General features: G+C 48.1%; 2 protein-coding genes across 3 annotated transcripts; both read left to right on the forward strand.

Moving 5' to 3' along the window:
- The first annotated feature begins 1,946 nt into the window (after window positions 1-1,946).
- On the forward strand, window positions 1,947-11,504 carry LOC131815663 (uncharacterized). 2 transcript variants are annotated; one of them, XM_059147438.1, is made up of 6 exons: window positions 1,947-2,568; window positions 3,094-3,429; window positions 4,876-5,022; window positions 8,196-8,553; window positions 9,592-9,849; window positions 10,502-11,504. In XM_059147438.1, exons 1-6 carry the CDS (start codon window positions 2,259-2,261, stop codon window positions 10,731-10,733), a joined length of 1,641 nt encoding a protein of 546 aa, XP_059003421.1. In that variant the 5' UTR covers window positions 1,947-2,258; the 3' UTR covers window positions 10,734-11,504. The 2 variants fall into 2 exon arrangements, with proteins under 2 accessions (XP_059003421.1, XP_059003422.1); XM_059147439.1 differs by lacking the exon at window positions 4,876-5,022 and having other exon boundaries at window positions 1,965-2,568; window positions 10,502-10,761.
- A 1,686-nt stretch (window positions 11,505-13,190) lies between these two features.
- LOC131815667 (CMRF35-like molecule 6) lies at window positions 13,191-20,831 on the forward strand. The gene is made up of 4 exons (XM_059147455.1): window positions 13,191-14,727; window positions 15,839-16,180; window positions 18,303-18,381; window positions 20,121-20,831. Exons 1-4 carry the CDS (start codon window positions 14,667-14,669, stop codon window positions 20,203-20,205), a joined length of 567 nt encoding a protein of 188 aa, XP_059003438.1. The 5' UTR covers window positions 13,191-14,666; the 3' UTR covers window positions 20,206-20,831.
- Window positions 20,832-24,873: the final 4,042 nt, after the last annotated feature.

A 24,873-nucleotide genomic window follows, 5' to 3' on the forward strand; every position in this document is an offset into this window, starting at 1 on the left:
TATGGTGGTTCCTAAAAAGTTGAAATAGAGCTACCCTATGACCCAGCAATTGCACTACTAGGTATCTACCCCAAAGATACAAATGTAGTGATCTGAAGGGACACCTGCAACCCAGTGTTTGTAGTAGCAACGTCCACAATAGCCAAACTGTGAAAGAAGCCCAGATCAATCAGCAGACAAACAGATAAAGAAGATGTGGTACATTACCCAGCCATTAAAAAAAAAAAAAAAAAAAAAATCTTGTTATTTGCAACAATGGGGATGGAACTAGAGGGTATTATGCTACGTGAATTTAGTCAATCAGAGAGTGACAACTATCATATGATCTCATGACAGGTGGATTTAAGAAACAAAACAGAGGGGGCGCCTGGGTGGCTCAGTGGGTTCTGCTTTTGGCTCAGGTCATGATCTCAGGGTCCTGGGATTGAGCCATCAGGGCTCTCTGCTCAGTGGGGAGCCTGCTTCCCCCTCTCTCTCTGCCTGCCTCTCTGACTACTTGTGATCTCTCTCTCTCTCTCTGTCAAATAAATAAGCAAAATCTTTAAAGAAAAACAGAGGACCATAGGGGAAGAGTGGGAAAAAAAAAAACCAAATCAAGATGAAAATGCCAGTTATGTCTCATAAACATAGACACAAAAATCCTCCACAAAATATTATCCAATATAATCCAGCAAGGAATTATACATCATGATGGAGTGAGGTTAATTCCAGGTGTGCAAGGTTGGCTCAACATGGAAAAATCAATCGTTGCAACCCCAATACCAAACTAAAGAAGAAAAATCATAGGATCATATCAAATGACACTGAAAAAGCATAGGACAAACTCCAACACCCACTCATGATAAAAAAAGAAACTCATAAAAAGCAGCATAGAAGGAATTTCAACTTGATGAAGATCATCTAAAAATGAAATACAGCTAACATACATAACAATGAAGAATTCAATGCTTTCCCTCTAAGGTTCTGAGCAAGGTAGAGATGCCCACTCTCACTACTGTTATTCACCTCAGCACTGAAAATTATGGCCCTTACACTAGGCCAGAAAAAGAAATACAGGCGTGGATAAAGGAAAAGAAGAAGAAAGCTATCCCTGTTTGCAGACGGCACAATTCTCTATGTAGAAAATCTCAAGCAATCTACAAAACCTCATAGCACTAAGAGGTGAGTTCGTCATGGGATACAAGATGAACACACAAAAATCATCTTCCAGTCTGGTGCAGCCTTCCAATGAGTAGAGCCTGGTAAATATCTTGACCACAACTTTGTGAAAGAGACACTCTGAGTCACAACCACCTAGATAAGCCACTCTCAGATTTGTGACTCTCAGCAAGTGTGAGATAATATTAAGTGTTTTCAGCCACGAAGTTCTGGGGGAATTTGTTATACCACCATAGATATTACATCTTGTTGGACCACAGTTGCCTAGGGCCATGTCTGCAGCCAATGCAGTGTTTTGCCATTCACTCAGTTTGAGTTAGGACAGACCCACCTCCCCACCACCTGTCAAGGCCCATCCCTCATCTCTGCACCTTGAAGAGGCTCCCGGTCACCATGTGAACCCAAAAGGGACACCAGCAGTCAGTGCTTTGCAGACCACCCTCTTGTGACACAATGGCTCCTCTTGCCACTGAATAGAGAGGAGAAACCCAGTCTCAGCTTCACATGTCCCCAACGTCCCATCAGCTCCTTCAATCTCTGGACCTTCTTGTCTGTTGTCAGTCCTCTGCCCTGCGAGTCACAGTAGAATGGCCATTCCAAAGAAGAAAGAGTCAAAGTGAGGTGCACAGGGGGTTGATGATGGCTGTTCCATGTCCATGTCTTGAGAACAGGGAAACACACTGGAAGGAAGCAAGCCTGGGGGATTAATATCCTGGTCGTGAACCCAGAGCCAAACGGAACTTGTGAAATATCTGAGGTCACAGTTCCAACTTGTGTGGCCAGAGAAGAGCAGGGGTCCCATGGAGGCTGTGGGTGCTTTGAACTGTAGGCCGGGGGTGGGGGCCCTAACAGCACTGTGGTCACCACTAATGCCTGAGAGAATGGGCTGCTGGGGGCTCCACCCCGGACATGGTCCATTCTAACTACGAGGAAGTGACATGTCACAGGGGTGAGGAAATCTCACTGAGGAAGAAATGCTCTAGTGTTGCTCCATTGTGTGGGGCGAGTGTGGTCAGTGAGAGGAGCAGATGTTGGCTGTGGAAGGGGATGGCAATCCCAATCTAGACCTGGACCAGTAGCCGTCCTGTCATCTGGATTGAATGGATTCGAGCACCAGGTCCAGGACTCTGCCTCAGCCAGTGCTGCTGCTGTGCCTGAGCTTCCTGCACCCCACCCTCCTTGAGTCAACGTGGAAGAAGATTGTGAGACCAAACGCAGGCAGGACGAGGAAGCAAAGAGGTCTCAGAAAGCAGAAGTGGGCCCTGGAGACTGGACCCTCCGTGAGAAGGCTTGAAATTATCTCCCTTCAGGAGTCTGGCATTGCTGTGGGTGACGTCTGTGCTGCAGACATGACCCCAGGGGATGGGAGGCCTTGGCTGCCTGCAGCGCTGCTCCTTCTGCAGGTCCCAGGTGAGCGGGGCTGAGCTGGGCAGGGAAGTCTGCCCTGAGTGGAGGGGAGGGAGGCAGGGGGATGGGAGTACAGGGAGACCAAAGGGGAGGGAGGGAGGACATGAGAAGGATGACGGAGAGCAGAGGATTCTCGGATCGGCTGGCACTACCTCAGCAGTGACCAGGAGGATTCAGTGCATAAAGCAGGCGAGTCGTGTCTATTACAGTCGACAGAACAGCCCTGAGTGGAGGGGCTCCTGTGACTTCCATTATTGTAGTATCACAGTCAGAAATAAGGTCTTAGTGCATCACACACACACACACACACACACACACACACACACACACAACCAGGAACACACTCTCCTTGTGCCACTTTGGGAGGAGGGAGCTACATCCTTTCCCTCTGGTTTCAGGAAAAGCCAGTCCTGCCAAGGTCTCCTCCAGACCCCAAGGGCCCTTCATGGACACCAGGATCACCATGACCCCAGATCCCCTTGACCCAGGCCCATCTGGTGAGGGGTCACACGTGGCTGTTTTCTCCAGGTTGTTGGTCTCTGCGTGGCCCCACCTCCGTGACGGGCACCGTGGGGGGATCCCTGAGCGTGCAGTGTCAGTACGAGGAGAAATTCAAAGAGAATGTCAAGTACTGGTGCAAGACCCCATGTATGGGGGATATTATGAAGACTGAAGAGGCAGACAAAGAAGTGAGGAGTGGCCGTGTGTCCATCAGGGACCAACCTGCAAACCTCACCTTCACAGTGACCTTGGAGAACCTCACAGAAGGTGATGGAGGAACATACCGGTGTGGGATCGATACATCATGGCTCTCAGAATATTTGCTCGACCTCACCTTCCGAGTTGTGCTGTCTGTGACCCCAGGTGAGCTGTGCACACCCCTCCCCCGACACCAGCACTATGGCTGCCTGAGACTGGGGCTGATCACCCCGACCCTGTCAGGAAAGTGGTGGGACGTGGGATAGAAGAGCGGGGTGAGGATGGGGTGGGTGATGCAGGGCATGGCAGATGTGTGTGTATGTGTCCGTTTGTGTGTGTGGGTGTATGTGTTGTGTCTGTTTACAAGTCTGTATGTGTGTCTCTGTACATGTCCATGTGTGTGTAAGTGTGTGTGCGGGCATTGTGTTTTCTGTACACTCACACAAGCACATGTACACCTCTAGCTGACCTAGGCGCCTCTGTGTGTCCAGCCCTGATACACTCTCACGACTAAAGCTCTCCCGGCGTGGGCAGTGAGAATGGCCCACTGGCTGGCTGGCTGGCTGCCTTTCTGTCCTGACAAGGGTCCTGACCATGCTGAAGGTGTCCTGAGCCTCTTCCTGGACCTCTTTTTGTCCTCCCCTTAGGGCATTGGCTCCTCTCCCTTACTGGCTGCCCAGGACCCTGGGGCTCTAACAGGACATCACTGTGTCCTGGATGGTTCCTGAGCACCAGCCTCACAGCTGTGATCCTGGGGGTCTGCAGCAGCCTTGTCAGGGGCCCAATAATGAAAATCAGTAATACTAATTGTCCCCTGACAACCTGCCCAGGCACACAGCCCATCTGACATGGGCCCAGGGACAGAAGGAAAGTGGAGGGTACCAGGGCATCTCCCTGAGGACGTGGCTCACTGCCTGTCACTGTCCCCCACAGGTCCCTTGCTCAGCAGCATCTACTTCCAGCTCCTGGTCTTCCTGGAGCTGCTCCTGGTCCTGAGCATGCTCAGTGCTGTCCTCTGAGGGAACAGGCCTCAGAGGGAATCTGGGGTGGGGAGGCGGCATCAGCCCAATAGTTCAAACCAGTAACACCAATTGCCGATTCACGATCGACCCAGGAGCACAGCCCATCTGATGGATGGGAACGGCCCTTCTGACCAACACATCCAGCCACTGTCCTTACCTCATTCCGAATACTCTGCGAACTCTTTTGTAAGTTTTCCTGCAAAGTATCATGGACACAAAGAATGTTCTCAATAAATGCATACTCCTTACAGCCCCAATACTCTTCACCCCTTGGGTGCCCACCTCACAGCGTAAGTAATAAACATCATTACTATTGTTTCAGGCTGCCCTCTGAGGAAACCGACTATGAATTTTACAGTCAGGTTCTCCTTGTTTTCTTCATGGGTTTGCCACATATTTACAAATTACTTACTCTAGATCAGTTCATAAAAGGCACCAAGGATAAAAAAAAAAACCAACTTTTATTTCCAACATCCTCCCTCTTCTTATAATACTTCTTTCCCAAGTTATCACTTTTTTTTTTTTTTTAAATAATACAATGGTCACTTAATGCGTAAGCCTCCTTGTGAATGGCGGTTATGTATTCCAGGTGCTGATACTGTCCCTGGGCCTCGGACAGGCCTGGGCTGGCCTCAGGGGCCCTGCACTAGGAGCTGCTCGAAGGTGAAAGTGTTGGGCACTTGTGCGCAGTCCTACTCTGAGTTCCCATCAACAGTGGTGTGTTCTGAGACTTCCCGTAAGCATAGTTTCTTTCTTGTGTTTAAACACTGGAAGGAGAATATTTTATTATACATGGGAGAAAAAATTAAGACAACCTACCAGTTTGCTCTGATCCTGCAAGCATAAGTGTAGGAATTAGAATACAAAGTAATCTGATGTCAGAGCCAAGCTTCAGAACCCAAGCAGGAAAGAATCTTTATTACCTTAATCCCATTTTCCCCACCTCTAGCTGTATTAATCAAGGTGCACCAAAACCCTTAAAAATGTCACTCCCAAAACAGGACGCTAAAACTCAGAACATAAAGAAACTCAGAATGAGGGACGCCTGGGTGGCTCAGTTGGTTAAGCAGCTGCTTTCGGCTCAGGTCATGATCCCAGCGTCATGGGATCAAGTCCCACATCTGGCTTCTGGCTCAGCAGGGAGCCTGCTTCTCCCTCTGCCTCTGCCTGCCACTCTGTCTGCCTGTGCTCGCTCTCCACCCCCCCCCCCTCTGATAAATAAATAAAATCTTTTAAAAAAAAAAAAGAAAAAAGAAACTCAGCATGATAAAGCTGACTGGACCGACAAACACATCATAGAATTTTAAACTTTGACTGACTTTTAAATAATAATGCTTTAGGGGGCCCCCTGGGTGGCTCAGTCAGTTGAATGTCTGCCTTCAGCTCAGGTCAGGATCCTGGAGTCCTGGCCTAGACCCCCACATCAGGCTCCCTGCTCAGCGGGGATTCTGCTTCTCCCTCTCCTTCTCCCTCTGCCCCTCCCTCTGCTCACGCTCTCTTCTCTCTCTGCCTCTCAAATTAACAACAACAACAACAATAATAATAATACTTTAGGGAGGTGATAAAATTAAAAAATAAATTTAAAAAATAAAGCGCCTTTAAAACACCACGTTTTGGTGACTGGGAGAGCCGATATAAATTTATTATAAATTTGAGTACCTAAGAAGGAATTTGTTACACTTACAAAGATAAATCTGAGTTGGCCTACAGCCAATAGGGGTGTCCTGCGGAGTGACACTGGGCTTCCTGGGCATGAAAAGACACAGCCCCACTGCCCTTTAGGAATAGGATCAGCAAGATGAAAAAAAAATTAAACTCTCAACTAGATCATACTGAATAGGACCCTTTTGGGTTCTTTCTGTTTTTTTTTTTTTTAAGAATTTATTTATTTATTTGACAGAGAGAGAGAGATCACAAGTAGGCAGAGAGGCAGGCAGAGAGAGAGGAGGAAGCAGGCTCTCTGCTGAGCAGAGAGCCCGATGTGGGGCTCGATCCCAGGACCCTGAGATCATGACCTGTGCCGAAGGCAGAGGCTTAATCCACTGAGCCACCCAGGTGCCCCATCTGTTGTTTTTTTTTTTTTTTTTAATTTAATTTTATTCTTTCACTGTTCCAAGATTCATTGTTTATGCACCACACCCAGTGCTCCTTGCAATCCGGGCCGTCCATGATAGCCACCACCAGGCCTACCCATCTCCCTACCTCCCTTCCCTCCAAAACCCTCAGTTTGTTTCTCCGAGGCCACAGGCTCTCATGGTTCGTCTCCCCCTCCAGTTTCCGCCAATTCACTTTCCTTCTCCTAATGTCCTCCATGTTATTCCTTATGCTCCACGAGTAAGGGAAACTATATGATACTTGACTGTCTCTGCTTGACTTATTTCACTTCGCATAATCTCCTCCAGTCCCGTCTGTGTTGAATATGATCCTTTTGGTTTATCGCCCTGGCATCGGGACTGTGAAGAGTTCAGGGAAGAAGTCTCATTCTTGAAGGCAGCCTCCAGCAACGCAAGCTTCTCTTGTCCTACTTTTTATCTCAATGATATCGAGAAGACTTTCTGTAATTAAGGAGAGTTATGATTCAATTGGTCTGTAAGCCTGAGTCTGAAAATGCACAGGAGCTGGTTGCCCAGTAGGAAGACTGACGGCAGACAAAGGGAAAACACACGAGCCCGGGTTCTAGACTGTGACCTTACAGGAACAGAGATGCTGTGGACAAGTCGCCACAGCCCAGCAGGGGGGCCAGAAGAAACCTCAAGCTAAGCCAGACTCCTGCTTCTCAAGGAGATAAACCTCTCTGTCTAGCCAATTATTTGTCCTTACACTTATAGGCACAGAACCCGAGGTCTCTAACTTTATAATTATTTTTTAAGATTATATATTTATAAGATTATAAAGATTATATATTAAGATTATAATTATCTCTTAAGATTATTTTTAAGATTATATAGATGGCATCATCTTTACAAGTTGTAAGAAACATCAGGGTTTGATGGTTACAGAGCAAACATGGTCCCTTGGGATCTTAGAAAGAACCTGGGGCGGGAGAGGAGTAAGCAGCCCCTGAGAGACAGCTGAGACACAGGGCAGAGAGCACCATGACCCACGACCCTTCAGGACTGAGCTGGTGGGGAAGAGATGCCAGGAAAGAACAGCTGCGAATATAGCATGCTCACCAGGACAGAGGACATGCCAAGGACAGGAGCCCACAGTCCATCCTCTTGCCTGGGAATTTCTACCCCAGGTTCTCCTGGATGAACCCTCCTCTTCTAAAGCGGTGGCTCTCAGCAGGGATGACTTACTCCCAGGGGACATTAGGCAATGCCAGTTGACAATTTTGGCTCTTGCCACTGGGGGAAGGGGGCTACTGGTATTTAGTGTGGAGGGGCCAAGGGTTTTGTTGAATGTCCTATAGTGCCCTTGGGAGCTAGGAGTTTCTTTCCCAGGCCCTGGTGGGCAGGAAGCCTGCTGTGGGGGTAGAGGAGTGGAGTGTGGGTGAGGGGGACACCGTGCTGGCTCAGGGTCATGTCTGGGTGTAACAGAGCGTCCCTGATAACGTTTTCTCATCCAGCCCCGAAGAAGCAGCCCCACATCTTCAAGGCTGGGCCATAAGCAACTGAAAGAGGAGGCAAAGTGGGAAGCTTGCTCTGAAGGGTCCACTCACCCCCACCAGGCACCCCTAGCCCCCATTGGCAGCAATTGCACAGAGAAGTTTGAGTGTTGATGCCCCCACTCCCCCTAACCACAAACCTGTGTCCGGAGGACCTCAGGCTAACAGCCCATGCCTCCTTGGTTCCTAACCCTTCCCTCCTCCAGCCTCAGGGTGACGTCTGGGCTTCCAGGGGGCCCGACCCCACAATGCACCTCCAGCCCAGGTCTCCAGGTGAAGAAAATACTGATGGTGTCTTTCAGGCTCTTTGTCTCTGAGTGGCCCCAGCACTGTGATGGGCACCGTGGGAGGATCCCTGAGCGTGCAGTGTCAGTACGAGGAGAAGTACAAGACATTTACCAAATACTGGTGCCGGCAACCATGCTTGCCATCTTGGAACCAGACTGTGGCCACCGGAAGGTCTGAGGAAAAGATGAGGAGTGGCCGCGTGTCCATTGTGGACCATGCTGAAAACCTCACCTTCACAGTGACCTTGGAGAACCTCACTGCAGATGATGCAGGAAAATACAGGTGTGGGATCGCAACGATACTGCAAGAAGAAGGACTCCATGGTTTCCTGCCTGACCTCTTCTTCCAGGTTCAAGTGTTTGTTTCCCCCAGGTAAGACCCTGCTTTTCTCTGCTGCCATAGGGGAAGAGATCTAGCTAATCCCTGCAGAGCATCTGAGGAGTGCAGAACGAGGCCTGGTGTTTGTGGCTCAGAGACTGGGGACCAAGTGGGTTGTGTGGGTGTGAGTGTGAGAGAAATGTGAGTGGTGGGAGTGCACAGGAGTGTGAAAGAATGTGTGTGTGCTTGTATGCATGAGAGAGTATGTGTGCAAGCCCCTGAGAATGAAGGATGGCGGGACTGTGACATCCAAGGTCCCTGCCATGAGCCCAGTCTCCTGACAAGAGCCTTGGGCCTCGGGGACTCTGAGGGTGGTGTCCACAAGGGGAGTTCTGGGCTATGCATCTCTATTAGAATCCAGGCAGCTTGTATACCCTCCTGTCCTCCAGGGTTGTGTGTCCCATTAACAAACTTCCTGAAGTGACCTCTGCAGTCTTCTGGCAGGGTGGACAAGGCAGGGGGATGCACTGTCTGGGGCTGGGACCTGAGGTCTTGCTCCAGTGCCAACTTTCAAACACTCTCGTTTCCAGTGAGATGAGGGACGCTGTAATGCTTGATGGGGAAGGTGATGATTCTCTGGTCCTGGTTTATGATACATCCATTGCTGAGCAGATTGGGATGGTGTTGAATGGGGCTACACCACACTCTGGCCAGCCCTGGGTCTGGCTAGTGGGAGATAATGGCCCCGGAAGCTCTGTGCCGCTCCTTCCCTGAGTTCCCTCTGCTTTGTGAACTCTGAGAGTTTCTGGGAGCCAGAGCCTCCTGGGTCCCCTCTTCTCCCGTTCTCTCCATTCCTCACCACCACATCCTCATGTGTGTGCTCTGTCCTGATGCTCAAGGTCAGGTCTTGAGCTGAAGGACAGGAGTCTGGGGCACTCAGCCCAGAGCTGTTTGGCACCAGTACCAACCAGATTTGATGCTGATATTGACTTCTAGAGCCACAGAATCTGAGCTCAAAGGCAGGGGCGAAAGGCAGAGCCTGGGCCTCCTGTTCAGGAGGAAACTCCTGCCAGTCACTGTGTCTTCCTATAGGTCCCAGGTTGTCAGCATCCACTTCCTGCTTCTCATACTCCTGAAGGTGCCCCTGTTTCTGATGATGCTCAGTGTCATCCTCTGGGTCAACAGATCTCAATGGGCAATTTGTGGGACACAGAGTCGGCCTGATGAAGACAACATGCAGCCCTCCTTGTCCATCAACATCCTGTCCAGAGACACTGCCACTCACACTAGAAGAGGAAGGACTTCTGTCCCCAAGCCTCCTATCTCTTCTCACCTTGTTCCCCAAAACTGGTAAATTTAAGAAAAGCTTGTGAAAACGCAATAAAATATGCCACATGCACATACACACAATTGTGTGTATAACGTAGAAGTGCACAGTGCTTGGCTGGGAGAAGGGGGAAAGCATCCCATAGGACCCCTAAATGCCAGCAGAGAGTGTCAAGCACAGCCTGGTTGGCCAGAGGAGCCCAAGGTGAGGGCCTGCTTTTCAATGATGCTGCCCCCCTGAGAACCCCCAGGGCAGCCTCCCAACTCAACATTCCTTTCTTCCTCCATCCGAATGTAGAACCGATGTAGCACCAGCCTATATAGACATTGACCTATGAGAAATCACAAAAAACAGTCCCAGCCTGAGCTGGGTTTTTGGGAGCGTGGATGGTAGAAGGAGGGGCAGGGCTTAGGACAAAGCAGCTGTTTGTGGAGCCCGGTCCTGCCCAGGCAAACCCTCTCTCTCTTCTCAATATTGGACCATCTAATGTCCAAAGTCAACTACTAAGCTGAGGGGTTGGGGTGAGTATATGTCCAGATATCAAAGTCTGGCCCAAATGTGGTTATTAGGTGTCCAGGGTCTTGGATCAGAGACATCTGGGGGCAGAAAGGAGGGACCCGGGCCTTCCTCTTGAGGTGGCAGCTCAGTGTCTGTCCCTGTGTCCTTCCCTCCCAGGTCCCTGCTTAGCAGGGTTCACTTCTTGCTCCTGGTCATCCTGAAGGTGTCCCTGCTCCTGACCATGCTCACTGATGTCCTTGGTGTGTCCTCTCTCCTTGTGGGGACCCTGACCAAGAGAAGCTTTAGCCCTTCGTGCCTTTGGATATGCTGTCCAGACACACAGCTCTTCAGAGGAGAGAAGAGAAGATTCACCACATCTGATTTACCCATTTTTCTGTTGATGGCTTAGGGTTGCTGCCCGCTGGGGCTATTCCACAGTGAGTGCTGCCATGAACTTTCTTGTACAGGTCACCTAGTGTATATGTGACATGAATTCACTAGGGTACATACTTAGGGATGGAATTGCTGGGGTTTAGGGTTTGTGCACACTCAACCACACTAGATAATGCCAAGTGATTTTCCAAACCCAAAATTCATGGCCCCATCAGCTTGACTGAGGGCTCCTATTGCCCTGCCTCTCTGTGTGACTTCCTAGAATATCAGACATTTTAATTGTTAACTTTTGCCAGTTTGAAATAGTTCTTTGTTGCACCATCTACAGGGTGGCTAGGCAGTGCAGCCCATGGTCAAAAGTAGCTAAGTGTGAGAAGGAAAAAGGCCAGTGCAGGTTTTGAAGTCGATGAGAACAGACAACATGCACACAGGCTCAGAGTGTGCAGAGTTTCCTTACAGCAGAAGGAGAGAGGGAGGGATCAGGTGGTACATCCTTCCCCCATGGTGGGTGCATCCCCTCAGCGGCCCGTGTGGGCGGTGTGGCTGAACGCATTCCACTTGTCATCCTGAGCACATTTTCACTTATGTTGCATTCCCTCTTCCGTTCAGATTTGGCCCATCTTTCTTGGGTTTCTCTTTTTCCTTCCTGAATTATAGGACACACACTCTCACTGGTCAAGTTTTATCATTGATGCCTTTCAAATATGGGCTCACAGAATTTGGGGTTTGTCTTTTCATTCTGGAGTCTTTTCACAAATACACCACAACTTTAGAGTATTTGAATTCATCAGAGTATTACGGTTTGTATATTTTGTACCATATTCAAGAAGCCTTTCTTATCCCAAAGTTATAAAAATATCTTCTTATGTTTTTTCTAAATACTTAAAGTCCTGGATCCATCTGGGATTGAATTTTTTTCCCTTACATGTTGTGAGGTTGGAGCCACTTTCTTTTTTCCCGCATGAATAATCATATCCTCCAGCGTATCTATTGTTCTCCTTCTTTCCTCATTTACACGAGTTATATCAAGTGTCCATGTAAAAACAGGGCTGTTTATGGGGGCTCTATGCTATTTAATCAAGCTCCTTACCTATCTGTGTTTGTTCCCATATTGTCCTAACCATGATAGCCATATAAAGCCCCTCCACATTATACCTTTTTTTAGAAAACACTAGAAGAAAGATAAAAAGAAAAATAAAAAGGGAGACTAATAGGACTGGGAGACTCATAATATAGTATCTAAAAAGTCCAGGATCTAATAGAAAAATCACTTACTTTACCAAGAACCAGCCATCTATAGATTCAATGCAATCTCTATCAAGATTCCAATGGCATTTTTTATAGTGGCAAAACAAACAAACAAAAAACTCTTAAAATTTTTGTAGAGTTGTAAGAGACCCCAGATAGCCAAAAGGATTCTGAGAAAAAAGAACAAAGCAGGAGGCATCACACTTCCTGATTTTAAGCTATATTATATAGCAATTATATATCTAGTCATACATATATATATGACTCGATATATGATTATATATGAAGCCATATTATAAAGTGATAGTCCTGAAGACAGTATGATACTGACATAAAAACAGACAAATAGACCAATGGAATAGAACAAAAATAAACCCAAACCTATATGGTCAACTAATATTTGACAAGGGAACAAAGAATATGCAATGGAGAAAAGGCAGTCTCTTTAGCAAATTGTGCAGAGATAACTGGATATTCCCATGTAAAAGAATGAAACAGGACTCCTTTTTTTTTTTTTTTTTACACCACTCAAAGAATTAAAGACAAATATAAGACCCCAAACCATGAAACTCCTAGAAGAATTATCATATGGTTTCACTTACTTGTGGAAAATGAGGAATAGCATAGAGGACATTAGGAGAAGGAAAGGAAAAAGGAAGGGGGGAAATCAGAGGGGGAGACAAACCATGAAAGACTGTGGACTCCAAGAAACAAACTGAGGGTTTTAGAAGGGGAGGGGGGTGGGGGGATGGGTTGGCCCGGTGCTGGGTATTAAGGAGGGCACGTATTGCATGGAGCACTGGGTGTTACATGTAAACAATGAATCTTGGAACACTACATCAAAAACTAATGAATGTATGGTGACTAACATGACATAATTAAAAAAAAGAAAAAGAAAACATAGGAACAAAGCTCCTTGAAATGGGTCTTGGTAATGATCTTTTGGACAAACAGAGCACAAGCAACAAAATAAAAAAAGAAATAGGTGGAACTACATGAAACCCAAAAGCTTCTGAATAGGGGCACCTGGATGGCTCGGGTGGTTGGGCATCTGCCTTCAGCTCAGGTCATAATCTCCAGGCCCTGGAGCTATTTTTATTTTGTTTAGGTATATTCCTAAAAGTGGAATTACAGGATCATATTGTATTTCTATTTTTAATTTTTTTAAACTTGTATTTTTTGTTAAGATTTTACTTTTTTTTTTTTTTTTTTTTTTTCAGGAAGAGAAAGAGAGAGAGAGAGCATGGGCCAGTGTGGGACAAAGAGCAGAGGTAGAGGGAGAAGCAGACTCTTGGCTGAGCAAGAATCCCAATGTGGAGCTCAATTCAGGACCCCATGACCATGACCAGAGTTGAAGGCAATTACTTAACCGACTCAGCCACTAGGGTGCTCCTATTTTTGATTTCTTGAGGATCATCTGCACTGTTTTTTGTAGTGGCTGCACCAATTTACATTTCCACCAACCACCACTATAGGGTTCCTTTTTCTCCACATCCGTTTTCAGCATTGGTTATCTCTTGTCTTTTTGAGTTTGGCCATTCTAACAGGTGTGCGGTGTTATCTCCTCGTGGATTTAATTTGCATTTTCCTAATGACTAGTGACCTGGCTCCCTACCAATTCCAACATAAACTCAACCCCAAACCATGTTTCTCATGTCATGAGAAAAAGCCACTGTGAGTTAGGACAGACCCATCTCCCCATCTCTTGGTATGGACCATCCCATATCTCTGCACCTTGAAGAGGCCCCTGGTCATCATGCAAACCCAAAAGGCACACCAGCAGCCAGTGCTTTGGCAGACCACCCTCTTGTTACACAATGACCCCTTGTACCACTGGATAGAGAGGAGAAGCCCAGTCTCAGCTTCACATGGCACCAACGTCCCATCAGCCCCTTCAATCTCTGGACCTTCTTGTCTGTTGTCAATCCTCTGCCCTATGAGTCACAGTAGATTGAACTTTTCAAAGAAGAAAGAATCCAAACTGAGGTGCACATGGGATTGGTGATGTCCATGTCTTGAGAATAAGCAAACACACAGGAGGGAAGAAGCCTGGGGGATTTGTACCCTGGTGCGGAACCCAGGAACTAAATGGAACCTTTGAAAGCCTCTGAGGTCACAGAGCCAACTTGTGTGGCCAGAGGAGAGCAGGGGTCCCATGGGGACTGCGGGTGCTTGGAGCTGCAGGCTGGGGGGTCCTAACACCACTGTGGTCACCACTGATACCTGAGAGGATGGGCTGCTGTGGGCTCCATGCTGGACATGATCCATCCTGACCACAAGGAAGTGACATGTCACAGGGGTGAGGAAGTCCCACGGAGGAGAAAATGCTCTAGTGTGGCTCCATTGTGTGGGGTGAGTGTGGACAGTGAGAAGAGCAGATGTTGATTGTTTAAGGGGATGGCAATCCCAATCTAGATCTGGACCCCGGAGCTGTCTTGTCCTCGGGATTGAGCAGATCTGGTGCACTAGGCCCAGGACTCTGCCTCAGCTCGTGCTGCTTCTGTCCCCAAGCTTCCTGCACCCCAACCTCCTTGAGTCAGCGTGGAAGAAGATTGTGAGACCCAACAGAGGCAGGACGAGGAAGCAGAGAGACCCCAGAAAGCAGAAGTGGGCCCTGCAGAGGGGACCCTCTGTGAGGAGGCTTGAAATTATCCCCCCTCACTAGCCTGGCATTGCTGTGGGTGACGTCTGTGCTGCAGACATGACCCTAGGGGATGGGAGGTCTTGGCTGCCTGCAGCGCTGCTCCTTCTGCAGGTCCCAGGTGAGCAGGGCCTGGGCAGGGAAGTCTGTCCTGAGTGGGAGGGAGGGAGACAGGGGAATGAGGGTGCAGGGCAGCCCAAGGGGAGGGACGGAGGGAGGACATGGGAGGGAAGACAGAGAGCAGAGATTCTCCTCAGATTGGCCAGCACTGCCTCAGCAGTGACCAGGAGGATTCAGTGTATAAAGCAGGTGAGTCATGCCCATTATAGTGGACAGAGCAGCCCTGAGTGGAGGGGTTCCTGTGACCACCATTACTGTAGTGTCACAGGCAGAAACAAGATCTTGTTGCATTGATGAAGTTCTAGAACCTAGGTGAGGTTTGGTGGGCTGAGGTCCGGAGCCGATGACCAAGAAAGAATTCTTGAGACATCTTTGGTGCAAAATGGTGGTTTACTAAAGCACGGGACAGGACCCGTGGGCAGGAAGAGCTGCTGCCCCGGGGTTGTGAGGGATGGCAGGTTCTGTACCCTGCTGTTGGGGGAAGGTGAGGGGAAGGGAGGTTTCAGTGGAGTTTTCATATGCTAAAGAGGGCCTACAAGGTGCCAGGATGTTCCAGGCCTGCGGGAGGCCTTGCCCTTGCTGCTGGATCAATGTTGTCTTTAGACCAGCCATTAACATTAAGATCTTTGGGAGACTTTTTGGTGGGGTCTCACAATCCTGCTATCAATCGTCTTTGTTAGTGAGATTTAGGACATTTGTAAGCCAAGGGAGACTCCTGTCTAGCAGGATTGTGAGCTCTGCAAGTTAACTATTTGCTTTTTGTTCATGGCAGTCAGGGCTGCCTGAGGGATGCTACACTTATGGAGGGGAAAGGGTGAAGAGGGGGTGCAAGGCGCCAGCTTTTGCTTTGTCCTCAGCCAGCCTCCTGCTCCCTCATCAGCATCACACACACACACACACACACACACACACACACACACATATCAGGGACACACACTCATTGTGCCACTCTGTGAGGAGGGAGTTACATCCCCTCTTTCTGATCTCAGGAAAGCCCTGACTTCTGCCAATGCCTCCTCCTGACCCTGAGGGCCCTTGAGGGACGTGGGGGTAACCTTGACCTCAGATCCAGGCCCCTCTGGTGAAGGGTCACCCTTGGCTGTGTTTTCCAGGCTTTGTTTCCCAGATTCTGAATAGTCCCATCTCCCTGGTGGGCACCGTGGGGCAATCCGTGAGTGTGGTATGTCCATATGAGAAGATCTACGAAAACAATACCAAATACTGGTGTAAAAGCCCATGTTTGTGGAAGATTGTGGAGACCGCAGTCCCAGATGTAGAAGCATGGAATGGCCGTGTGTCTATCAGAGATGTTTCTGCAACCCTCTCCTTCAGAGTGACCATGAGGAACCTCAGAGAGGAGGATGCTGGGACATACCGGTGTGGGATTGATACATCAGAGTTTCCAGGATATTTGTTCGACCTCACCTACCCAGTTGTGGTGACTGTGACCCCAGGTGAGCTGTGCATACCCCTCCCTCGACACCAGCACCAGGGCTGCCTGAGACTGGGGCTGATCACCCTGACTCTGGCAGGAAAGTGGTGGGACATAGGACAGAAGAGTGGGGTGAGGATGGGGTGGGTGACACAGGACACCAGGGGTGTGCCTGTGTGTGTGTGCACATGTGTTGTGTCTGTGTATTTGTCTGTGTGTGTCTAGGTGTGTGAGTGTGTGTGTGTGAGTTGTGTGTTGTCTTCACACTCGCACAACCACATGCACACCTCTGGCTGACCTAAGCGTCTCAGTGTGCACTTTCATGCCTAAAGCTCTCCCAGGATGGGCGGTGGGAATGGCCCTGAGTCTGGGGACGGCTGTCTACCTTTCTGTCCTGACAAGGTCCTGCCCACGTTGCAGGGGACCTGAGCCTCTTCCTGGATCTCTCTCTGTCCTCCCTATGGGGAACGACTGTAGGGTACAGGTTCCTCTCCTTTACTGGCTGCTCAGGACCCAGGGGCTCTAACAGGACATCACTGTGTCCTGGATGGTTCCTGAGCACCATCCTCACAGCTGTGATCCTGGGTGTCAGCACCAGCCTTGACAGGGGCCCAAGAACGAGCCCCAGACTCTGATGGGGGGGCTTCTGTGAGCATTTAGGGAACACCCTGCCCCTCTGGTTTGATCCTCCCCGTTCCTTCCGTCATCTTGTCCCCACCGGAGGGAACCCAGAGAAACCGCTGAAAGCTCCCTTCAGACAAAGGAAGGGAAAAAAATGAGAAAAATGAGTTCTCAGGTTCTATGGCCCCAAATATACTTCCATGTGCTGCAAAGAATTCTTTACTAGAACCCTGTTTTTGTTTCCTGAGACCCACATGGAGGTCATCCTTCGGAGTGTTCAGGTTTTGGTCTTGTGTTCTTACTCCGATGTTGGCCTTGGCTCCTCCGACGTCCTTCCTGCAGGGCGTCTCTGTCACACGGGGCACTGCCCTCCCAGGCCCCTTGTGAGCTCCTATTTAACAGTGAGGAGCTGAGTGTCCTTGGACACCACCGCCTGGAAGACAAAGACCATTGTCCAGCTGGCTTCAGGACAGGGAACTTTCTGTGTGGTGCCCTGGGTGTGTGTCTGTCTCACTAGATCTTTCTTTCTGTCTATCCTTCCGTCCCGTGGCCACCTAGGTTCACAGTTCTGGCTGAGAGTTCCGGGGCTGAGTGCACTGAGTGCAGGACCCATCATTCAGTGTGGACTCTGCTGAGCCCCTGTTTCAAGGTCCTCACTCCAGACATCAGCCCTCCCTGAGGACACGGCCCCCACCCCCAGCTCTGGATCAATCTCTACAGAGGAAAGCTCAGCCCATCCTCTGCCAGGGGAAAGCAGGGGTGGGGTGGCTGAGCCCAGAGCCCTGAGCTCCATCCACACACTGTCCCATGTCCTGCTGGGAGGATGCTCTGCCTCTGAAATTGCCCATCTGGGCAGGTTGCACCTGCAGAGGGGGCCGGGTAGGCCAGAGTTCCAGGCAGGCCTGGGTGTGGCTGTGGGCGGATGTGGAGCCTGGACACCTGTCCAGATGTCCTGAGTGACCAGGACTATGTGAGTCGAAGCCACACAGCTGCCAGAGAATGGGAGAGCCCGGGGGAGGACAGCAGGCCTGACATGTGCTTCCCCTCCAGCCAGTACTGCAACCCCGAGCTCCGTGAGCCACCCCCCTCCAGCACCTTTGATGTGGTTTTGGAATATGGGTGAGGTTTGGTGGGGTGCGGTCCAGAGCTTTCAACCAAGAAAGAATCCTTGAGGCATCTTCAATGCAAAATGGTGGTTTCATTAAAGCTCAGGGAAGGACCCCAGGGCAGTGCCTGGGCTTGTGAGGGATGGCTGATTGTATACTTGGAAGTTTGGGGAGGTAAGGAAAAGGGGAGGTTTCAGAAGGCTTTTCATGTGTTAAAGAAGACTCCCAGGATACCAGAGGCCTTGCCATTGTCAGTGTTCGGGTTCTTTTTCCCTCTAGGAAGGCATTACCATGAAGACAGCTGGGAAGTTCCTGGAGGAGTGTCACCTGTCCCACCCAGGAGTATGGGGGGTGGGGTTGTGGGGTGTCAGCTTTGGCTTATCCTCAGCCTGCCTTCTCTTCCCTCATCAACCCCAGGTCTTCACACGGTCCTGCTAGACCCCACATTGAATACCGAAGCCTCCGACGACTACTATGCCTCCAGCCTATATTCTGGGTAAGGGGCTAGCAGTGGGAGACCTTTGACACCTGGGTGATTTCTGGGGAACACGGGGGGCTGAGGTGTGTGGGTGTGACTGTCATGGCCTCAGTCCCACACTTACTTACCAATTCCACACCTCACCGTGGAAGTCCTACCATGCGCCAGGCCCTCTTCTAGGGATACAGCCCTGGGCCATCAAGACACAGTCCGGCTCTGACAAAAGTTGGGAAATTCACATAGTGAAGAAGTCAACACGTTCATCAATAGACAAAATGCCAGTTCCTAATGAGTGCTTGGGGGAACTAGCACAGATGGGTGGGGGAGAGCATGTGCAGGAGAGCCATAGGGCGGCAGGGGTGGGGGGTGCGGGGGTGGGGTGGGAATTGCTCTTCAATACACAATGATCAGGGAGTCCTGGCCGGTGAGAGGACATTTCCCTAGAGACCTGTAGGACTGGGGGAGCTGGGACTCAGGTATCTGCAGAAATTGGACTCTGGGGACAGGGAAGACAAGTGCCAGTGTTGTGCAAAGGGGGCCTTCAGGTCCCGGCCCAGGCCAGGTGCTCTGGGGGCCCCTGGTTCTCTTCTCTGCTTCCCCCTCCTCACCACACCCTCGTTGTATTGGGTCCCCCCAAAATTGGGTACCCCAATAATGGGTCCGTGATTAAAGGAGTGAGACTGATACAAAGCGAAGGTCAAGCAAAGCTTTATTTCACACCAAGCATCAGGAGTCAAACTGGATGGCCAGGGCCGCACCTCTTACAGAGAGGGTGACCCCTCTCTGCTTTTCAAACTAACTTTTTATAGAGCAAAGGCCATGTGGTTGGGCCTGGCCACACACAGGTGGCCAATGAGATTGTGACACACACAGGAAACTCCACAGTGATGCTAGGTGACCAACTGAATTACAATTTACCCTATTAGACATTTGAACCAGCCTATCACCTAGTTCAGAATTGGCGCCCAAAAGGTGCCCAAATGGTGGGGCCCATACTCCTCAGTAGCTAGGAGACAGTATGCACCCCCACTGATTGAATACCTACACCTGGCCTGACCCACCCTTGAATTTGGGACTTTGTTACCTGGGACTGGTTTCCCCGGACTTGCTTTTAAATAAGTTCCCCTGGGGGTGGGGGGCAAGGTCAATTTAAGTTTTACAACAAAAAGGCCATTCAACCGGGGTGAGGCCACTCTGGCTGAATAGGCCCTACAGTTGGGAGAGTCATCCTGTTGAAGACCAGGCCTCTAAGAGAGATGAGAGGTGAGTGGGGTCATTGATTACCTCCAGCATTAACTACTGAGTTTAAGGCTAAGATTTAGAAGCTGCCACATCATCCCTGGGACTAAAGCAAATATTTATGATACCAAATGGGAACTACTGTTTGTGGGAGAGCAGACATCAGACAAATAACCCAGTTATTTGCTAGTCCACGGATAGGTAACTCCCAATGGGGAGGGTTTAGATAGAACTCTTTTCCCGGCCCAGGTCCTGCCTGCTCCCTGGGGTCTCCCTCACATCACTCCAATAGCCAGGCTCTCTCCAAGTCCACATCCTGTCTCAAGGGAAATTGTTAGCCTGAGGGTCACAGAAGTGGTCTGTTGATAGGACGGTCCCAGCCATGGACCCACATGGGCCTGATATCTGTGTGGATTGTTGTGGCCCCAGAACATTGACACAGGGACAGAAAGAAAGTGGAGGGTACCAGGGCATCTCCTTGAGGACGTGCTCACCACCTGTCACCATGTCCCCCACAGGTCCCTGCTCAGCTGCATCTACTTCTGGCTCCTGGTCTTCCTGGAGGTGTCCCTGGTCCTGAGCATGCTCACTGCTGTCCTCTGATGGAACAGGCCTCAGAGGGGATCTGGTGGGAGGCAATATCTGCCTGATAATGACTATTGGTAATACCAATTGCCTATTGACGACCTGCCCAGGAACACAGCCCATCTGATGGATGGGAATGGCCTTCTGACCAACACATCCAGCCACCATCCTTATTTTATTCCAAATACTCTGTAAACTTTTTTGTAAATTTTCCTGCAAAGTATCATAGACACAAAGACTGTTCCCAATAAATGCATACTCCTTGAAGCCCAAATACTCTTCAACCCTTGGATATATCGTGAATATTTCTGAAGTCCCTCTGAGGAAACCAACTATGAATTTTACAGTCATGTTATCCTTGTTTTCTTTATGGGTTTGCCACATATTTGCAAATTATTTACTCTAGGTCAGTTCATAAAAGGCACCAAAGTTAAAAAAAAACAAAACAAAACAACTTTTATTTCCAAGGTGATTGGTCTTCTTATAATACTTCTTTCCCAAGCCATCACCCTTTTTATATAATAAAAAGGTCACTTATTGCACAAGCCTCCCTGTGAATGGTGTTTATGTATTCCAGGTGTTGATGGGGTCCCTATGCCTCTGACAGGCCTGGGAATGGGAGAATGGGAGAAAAAAATCAAGACAACTCACAGGTTTGTTGTGCTACACTTGTGTTTGGACAGGATCAGAGAAAACTGGTGAATTGTCTTGATTCTTTAAAATTATTAATTTTATCATTTACTTTTTAAAATTTATAATTAAATATTTTCTTTCCAGTGTTAAAAAAAAAAAAGAGAGAGGGAAACTGTGTTTATGAAATGCAGCAATTAGAATACAAAGTAATCTGATGTCAGAGCCAACCTTCAGAACCCAAGTAGGAAAGAATCTTTATTACCTTAATCCCATTTTCCCCACTTCTAGCTGTATTAATCAAGGTCCACCAAAACCCTTAAAAATATTACTCCCAAAACAGGACACTAAATCTCAGAACATAAAGAAACTCTGGAAGATAAAGCTGTCTGAACAGAAAAGCACATCTTAGAACTTTAAACCTTGACTGACTGTTAAATAATAATGCTTTAGTGTGACTCCTGGATGGCTCATTTCATTGAAAATTTGCCTTCAGCTCATGATCTCAGGGCCCTGCAGCCAATCCCCACATCAGCCTCCCTGCTTAGTGGGAATTATTCTCCCTCTCATTCTCTCTCTGACCCTCCCTCTGCTCACTCTCTCTCAAAATAATAATAAAGTAATGCTTTAAAGAGGTGATTAAATAAAAAAAAATTAAAAATAAAGCTCCTTAAAAACACCCAAGTTTTGGTGATTGGGAAGGTAAAGTAATTTTCTTATAAATTTGAGGATCTAAAAAGTAATTTGTTACATTTACTAAGACAAATCTGAGATGGCCCACATCAAGCATGTGTGTCCTACAGAGTGACATTGGAGTCTCAGGCATGAAAAGACACAGCTCCACTGCCCTTTAGGGTTGGGATCATCTAGATGAAAAAAAAAAATTGTACTGACTCTCAACTAGGTCATACTGAATAGGATCCTTTTGGTTTATTGCTCTGGCATGGGGACGGTGAAGAATTCAGGGAAGAAGTCTCATTCTTGAAGGCAGCCTCCAGCAATGCAAGCTTCTCTTGTCCTACTTTTTATCTCAATGATATTGAGAAGGCTTTCTGTAATTAAGGAGAGTTATGATTCAATTGGTCTGTAAGCCTGAGTCTGAAAATGCACAGGAGCTGGTTGTCCAGTAGGAAGACTGATGGCAGACAAAGGGAAAACACATGAGCCTGGGTTCTAGACTGTGACCTTACAGGAATAGAGATGCTGTGGACAAGTTGCTACAGCCCAGCAGGGGGGCCAGAAGAGACCTCAAGCTAAGCCAGCCTCCTGCTTCTAAAAGAGGTAAATCAGTCCAGCCATTTACTTGCTCTTATGCTCATAGGCAGGAGACTGAGGTCCCTTTATAATTATTATTTTTTTAAGATTATTAAAGGCAGCATCTTCACAAGTCATAGCCATAGGAAGCATCAGTGGCTTGATGGTTACAGGGCAAGCACAGTCCTTTGGGATCAACAGGCAATTGTGGGCAATTTGTGGGACACAGAGTCAACCTGAGTAAGACAACCTGGAGCTGTCCTTGCCCATCGATATCCTGTCCAGACACACTGCCGCTCAGACTAGAGGAGGAAGAACTTCTGGCCCCAGACCTGTCTCTCCTCACCTTATTGCCAAAAACTGGTAACTATACATACATATATACCTACTTAAATGGATGCAATGAACCATCACACACACACACACACACACACACACACACACACACACACGTAATATGTGTGGTGATTTGCTGGGGAGCATGGGGAAAGAACTCCATAGGATTCCTAACTTGCAGGTAGAGAGCGCCAAGGACAGCCTGATTGGCCAAGGGAGTCCAAGGTGTGAGTGTGCTTTTTGGTGGTCTTGCCCTCATGAGAACCTCCAGTGTAGCCTTTCAATTCAACTATCTTTCCTTTCTCCGTTCATTCACCAAATATTCACCAAGGGCCTCTGGAGCACCAGGCTTCTTTCTAGGTGCTGGGGATACAGCTGTCAGCAAAACACCGGCCATCTATTCTAATGGGTACTTTCAAAAAATAAATTAAAAATATTAGTTTATGAGAAATGTCATGAAGAATGGATGAGAGTTCAGAGGACGGGGTGACAGAGGACAGGGACAGCCTCTTGGGAGAGAGCGTCAGGCAGGTGAGGAAGGGAGGGTGGAAAGTCTGAACAAAGGCAAAGCTCAGGGCAGAGAGGGTCCTGAGAAGTCAGTGGGGCAGGATTCTGGGGGGTCAGGTAGATGTGGATAGGTAGGGCAGGCAAAAGAATCCAGCAAAGAATTATGCACCCTGATGGAGTGAGGTTTGTTCCAGGTATGTAAGACTGGTTCAACTTTGAAAATGAATCACTGTAACCCACCACAGCAAACTAAGGAAGAAAAATCATAGGATCATATCAAATGACACCAAAAAAGCATATGCCAAACTGTAGTACCCACTCATGATAAAAAAAAAAAACCTCATAAAAAGAGTAGAAGGAATTTCCTTAACTTGATAAAGATCATCTAAAAGAAAAATACAGCTAACATTATAGTTAGTGATCAAAAACTAAATGCTTTCCCTGTATGATCCTGAGCAAGGCAGAGATGCCCACTGTCACCATATAGTCATCTTAGCCAGAGCAATTCTGGCCATTGCGATAAGTCAGATAAAGAAATAAGGGCATAGAGAATGAAGAAGAAGAATAAAGCTGACCCTGTTTGCAGATGACATAATTGTCTATGTAGAAAATCTCAAGCAATCTACAAAACCTCCTAGAACTAAGAGGCAAACTAAGAGAACTAAGAGGTGGGCTAGAGTCAGAGGTGTCCTGTCTTTCTGCCTGGTTCTATACCCTCCCCTGGGCACAGGTGGTGAGGGTCCTGACTTATTCTCATCTGAATTACCCTTTGGGCTCCAGAACTGAGTTCATCAGGTCATGGGATACAAGATGAACACAAAACAGTCAATCATATGTCCATATAGTAACAAGTGAACATATGGAAATCAAAATTAAAACTGCATTCCATTGGGTGCCTAGGTTGCTCAGTGGGTTAAAGCCTCTGCCTTCAACTCAGGTCATGATCTCAGGGTCCTGGGATGGAGTCCTGCATTGGGCTCTCTGCTCAGCAGGGAGCCTGCTTCCTTCCCTCTCTCTCTTTGCCTGCCCCTCTGCCTACTTGTGATCTCTGTCTGTCAAATAAGTAAATAAAATCTTTTTTAAAAATGCATTCCATTGCATTCCTAGACACGTATAAACTACCACAACTGAACCAGGAAGAAATAGAAAACCTGAACAGACCCATAACAAGTAAGGAGATTGAAACAGTCATCAAAAATCTCCAAACAAAAGCCCAGGGCCAGACAGCTTCCCAGGGGAATTCTACCAAACATTTAAAGGAGAATTAATTCCTATTCTCCTGAAACTGTTCCAAAAACTAGAAATGGAAGGAAAGCTTCTAAACTCATTTTATGAGGCCAGCATCACCTTGATCCCCAAAACAGACAAGGATCCCATCAAAAAAGAGAATTACTGACCAATATCCTTGATGAACACAGATGTGAAAATTCTCACCAAAATACTAGCCAGTAGGATTCAACAGTACATTAAAAGGATTATTCACGGGGCGCCTGGGTGGCTCAGTGGGTTAAGCCACTGCCTTCGGCTCAGGTCATGATCTCAGGGTCCTGGAATCGAGTCCCACATGGGGCTCTCTGCTTGGCAGGGAGTCTGCTTCCTCCCTCTCTCTCTGCTTCCCCCTCTCTTTCTGCCTGCCTCTCTGTCTACTTGTGATCTCTCTCTGTCAAATAAATAAATAAAATCTTAAAAAAAAAAAATTATTCACCACGACCAAGTGGGATTTATTCCAGGGCTGCAAGATTGGTTCGACATCCACAAATCAATCAATGTGATATAACACATTAATAAAAGAAAGAACAAGAACAATATGATACTCTCAATAGATTCTGAAAAAGCATTTGACAAAGTACAGCATCCCTTCCTGATCAAAACTCTTCAAAGTGTAGGGATAGAGGGTACATACCTCAATATTATCAAAACCATCTATGAAAAACCCACCACAAATATCATTCTCAATGT

Source organism: Mustela lutreola, chromosome 15 (genome assembly GCF_030435805.1).
Source record: "Mustela lutreola isolate mMusLut2 chromosome 15, mMusLut2.pri, whole genome shotgun sequence".
NCBI lineage: Eukaryota > Metazoa > Chordata > Mammalia > Carnivora > Mustelidae > Mustela > Mustela lutreola.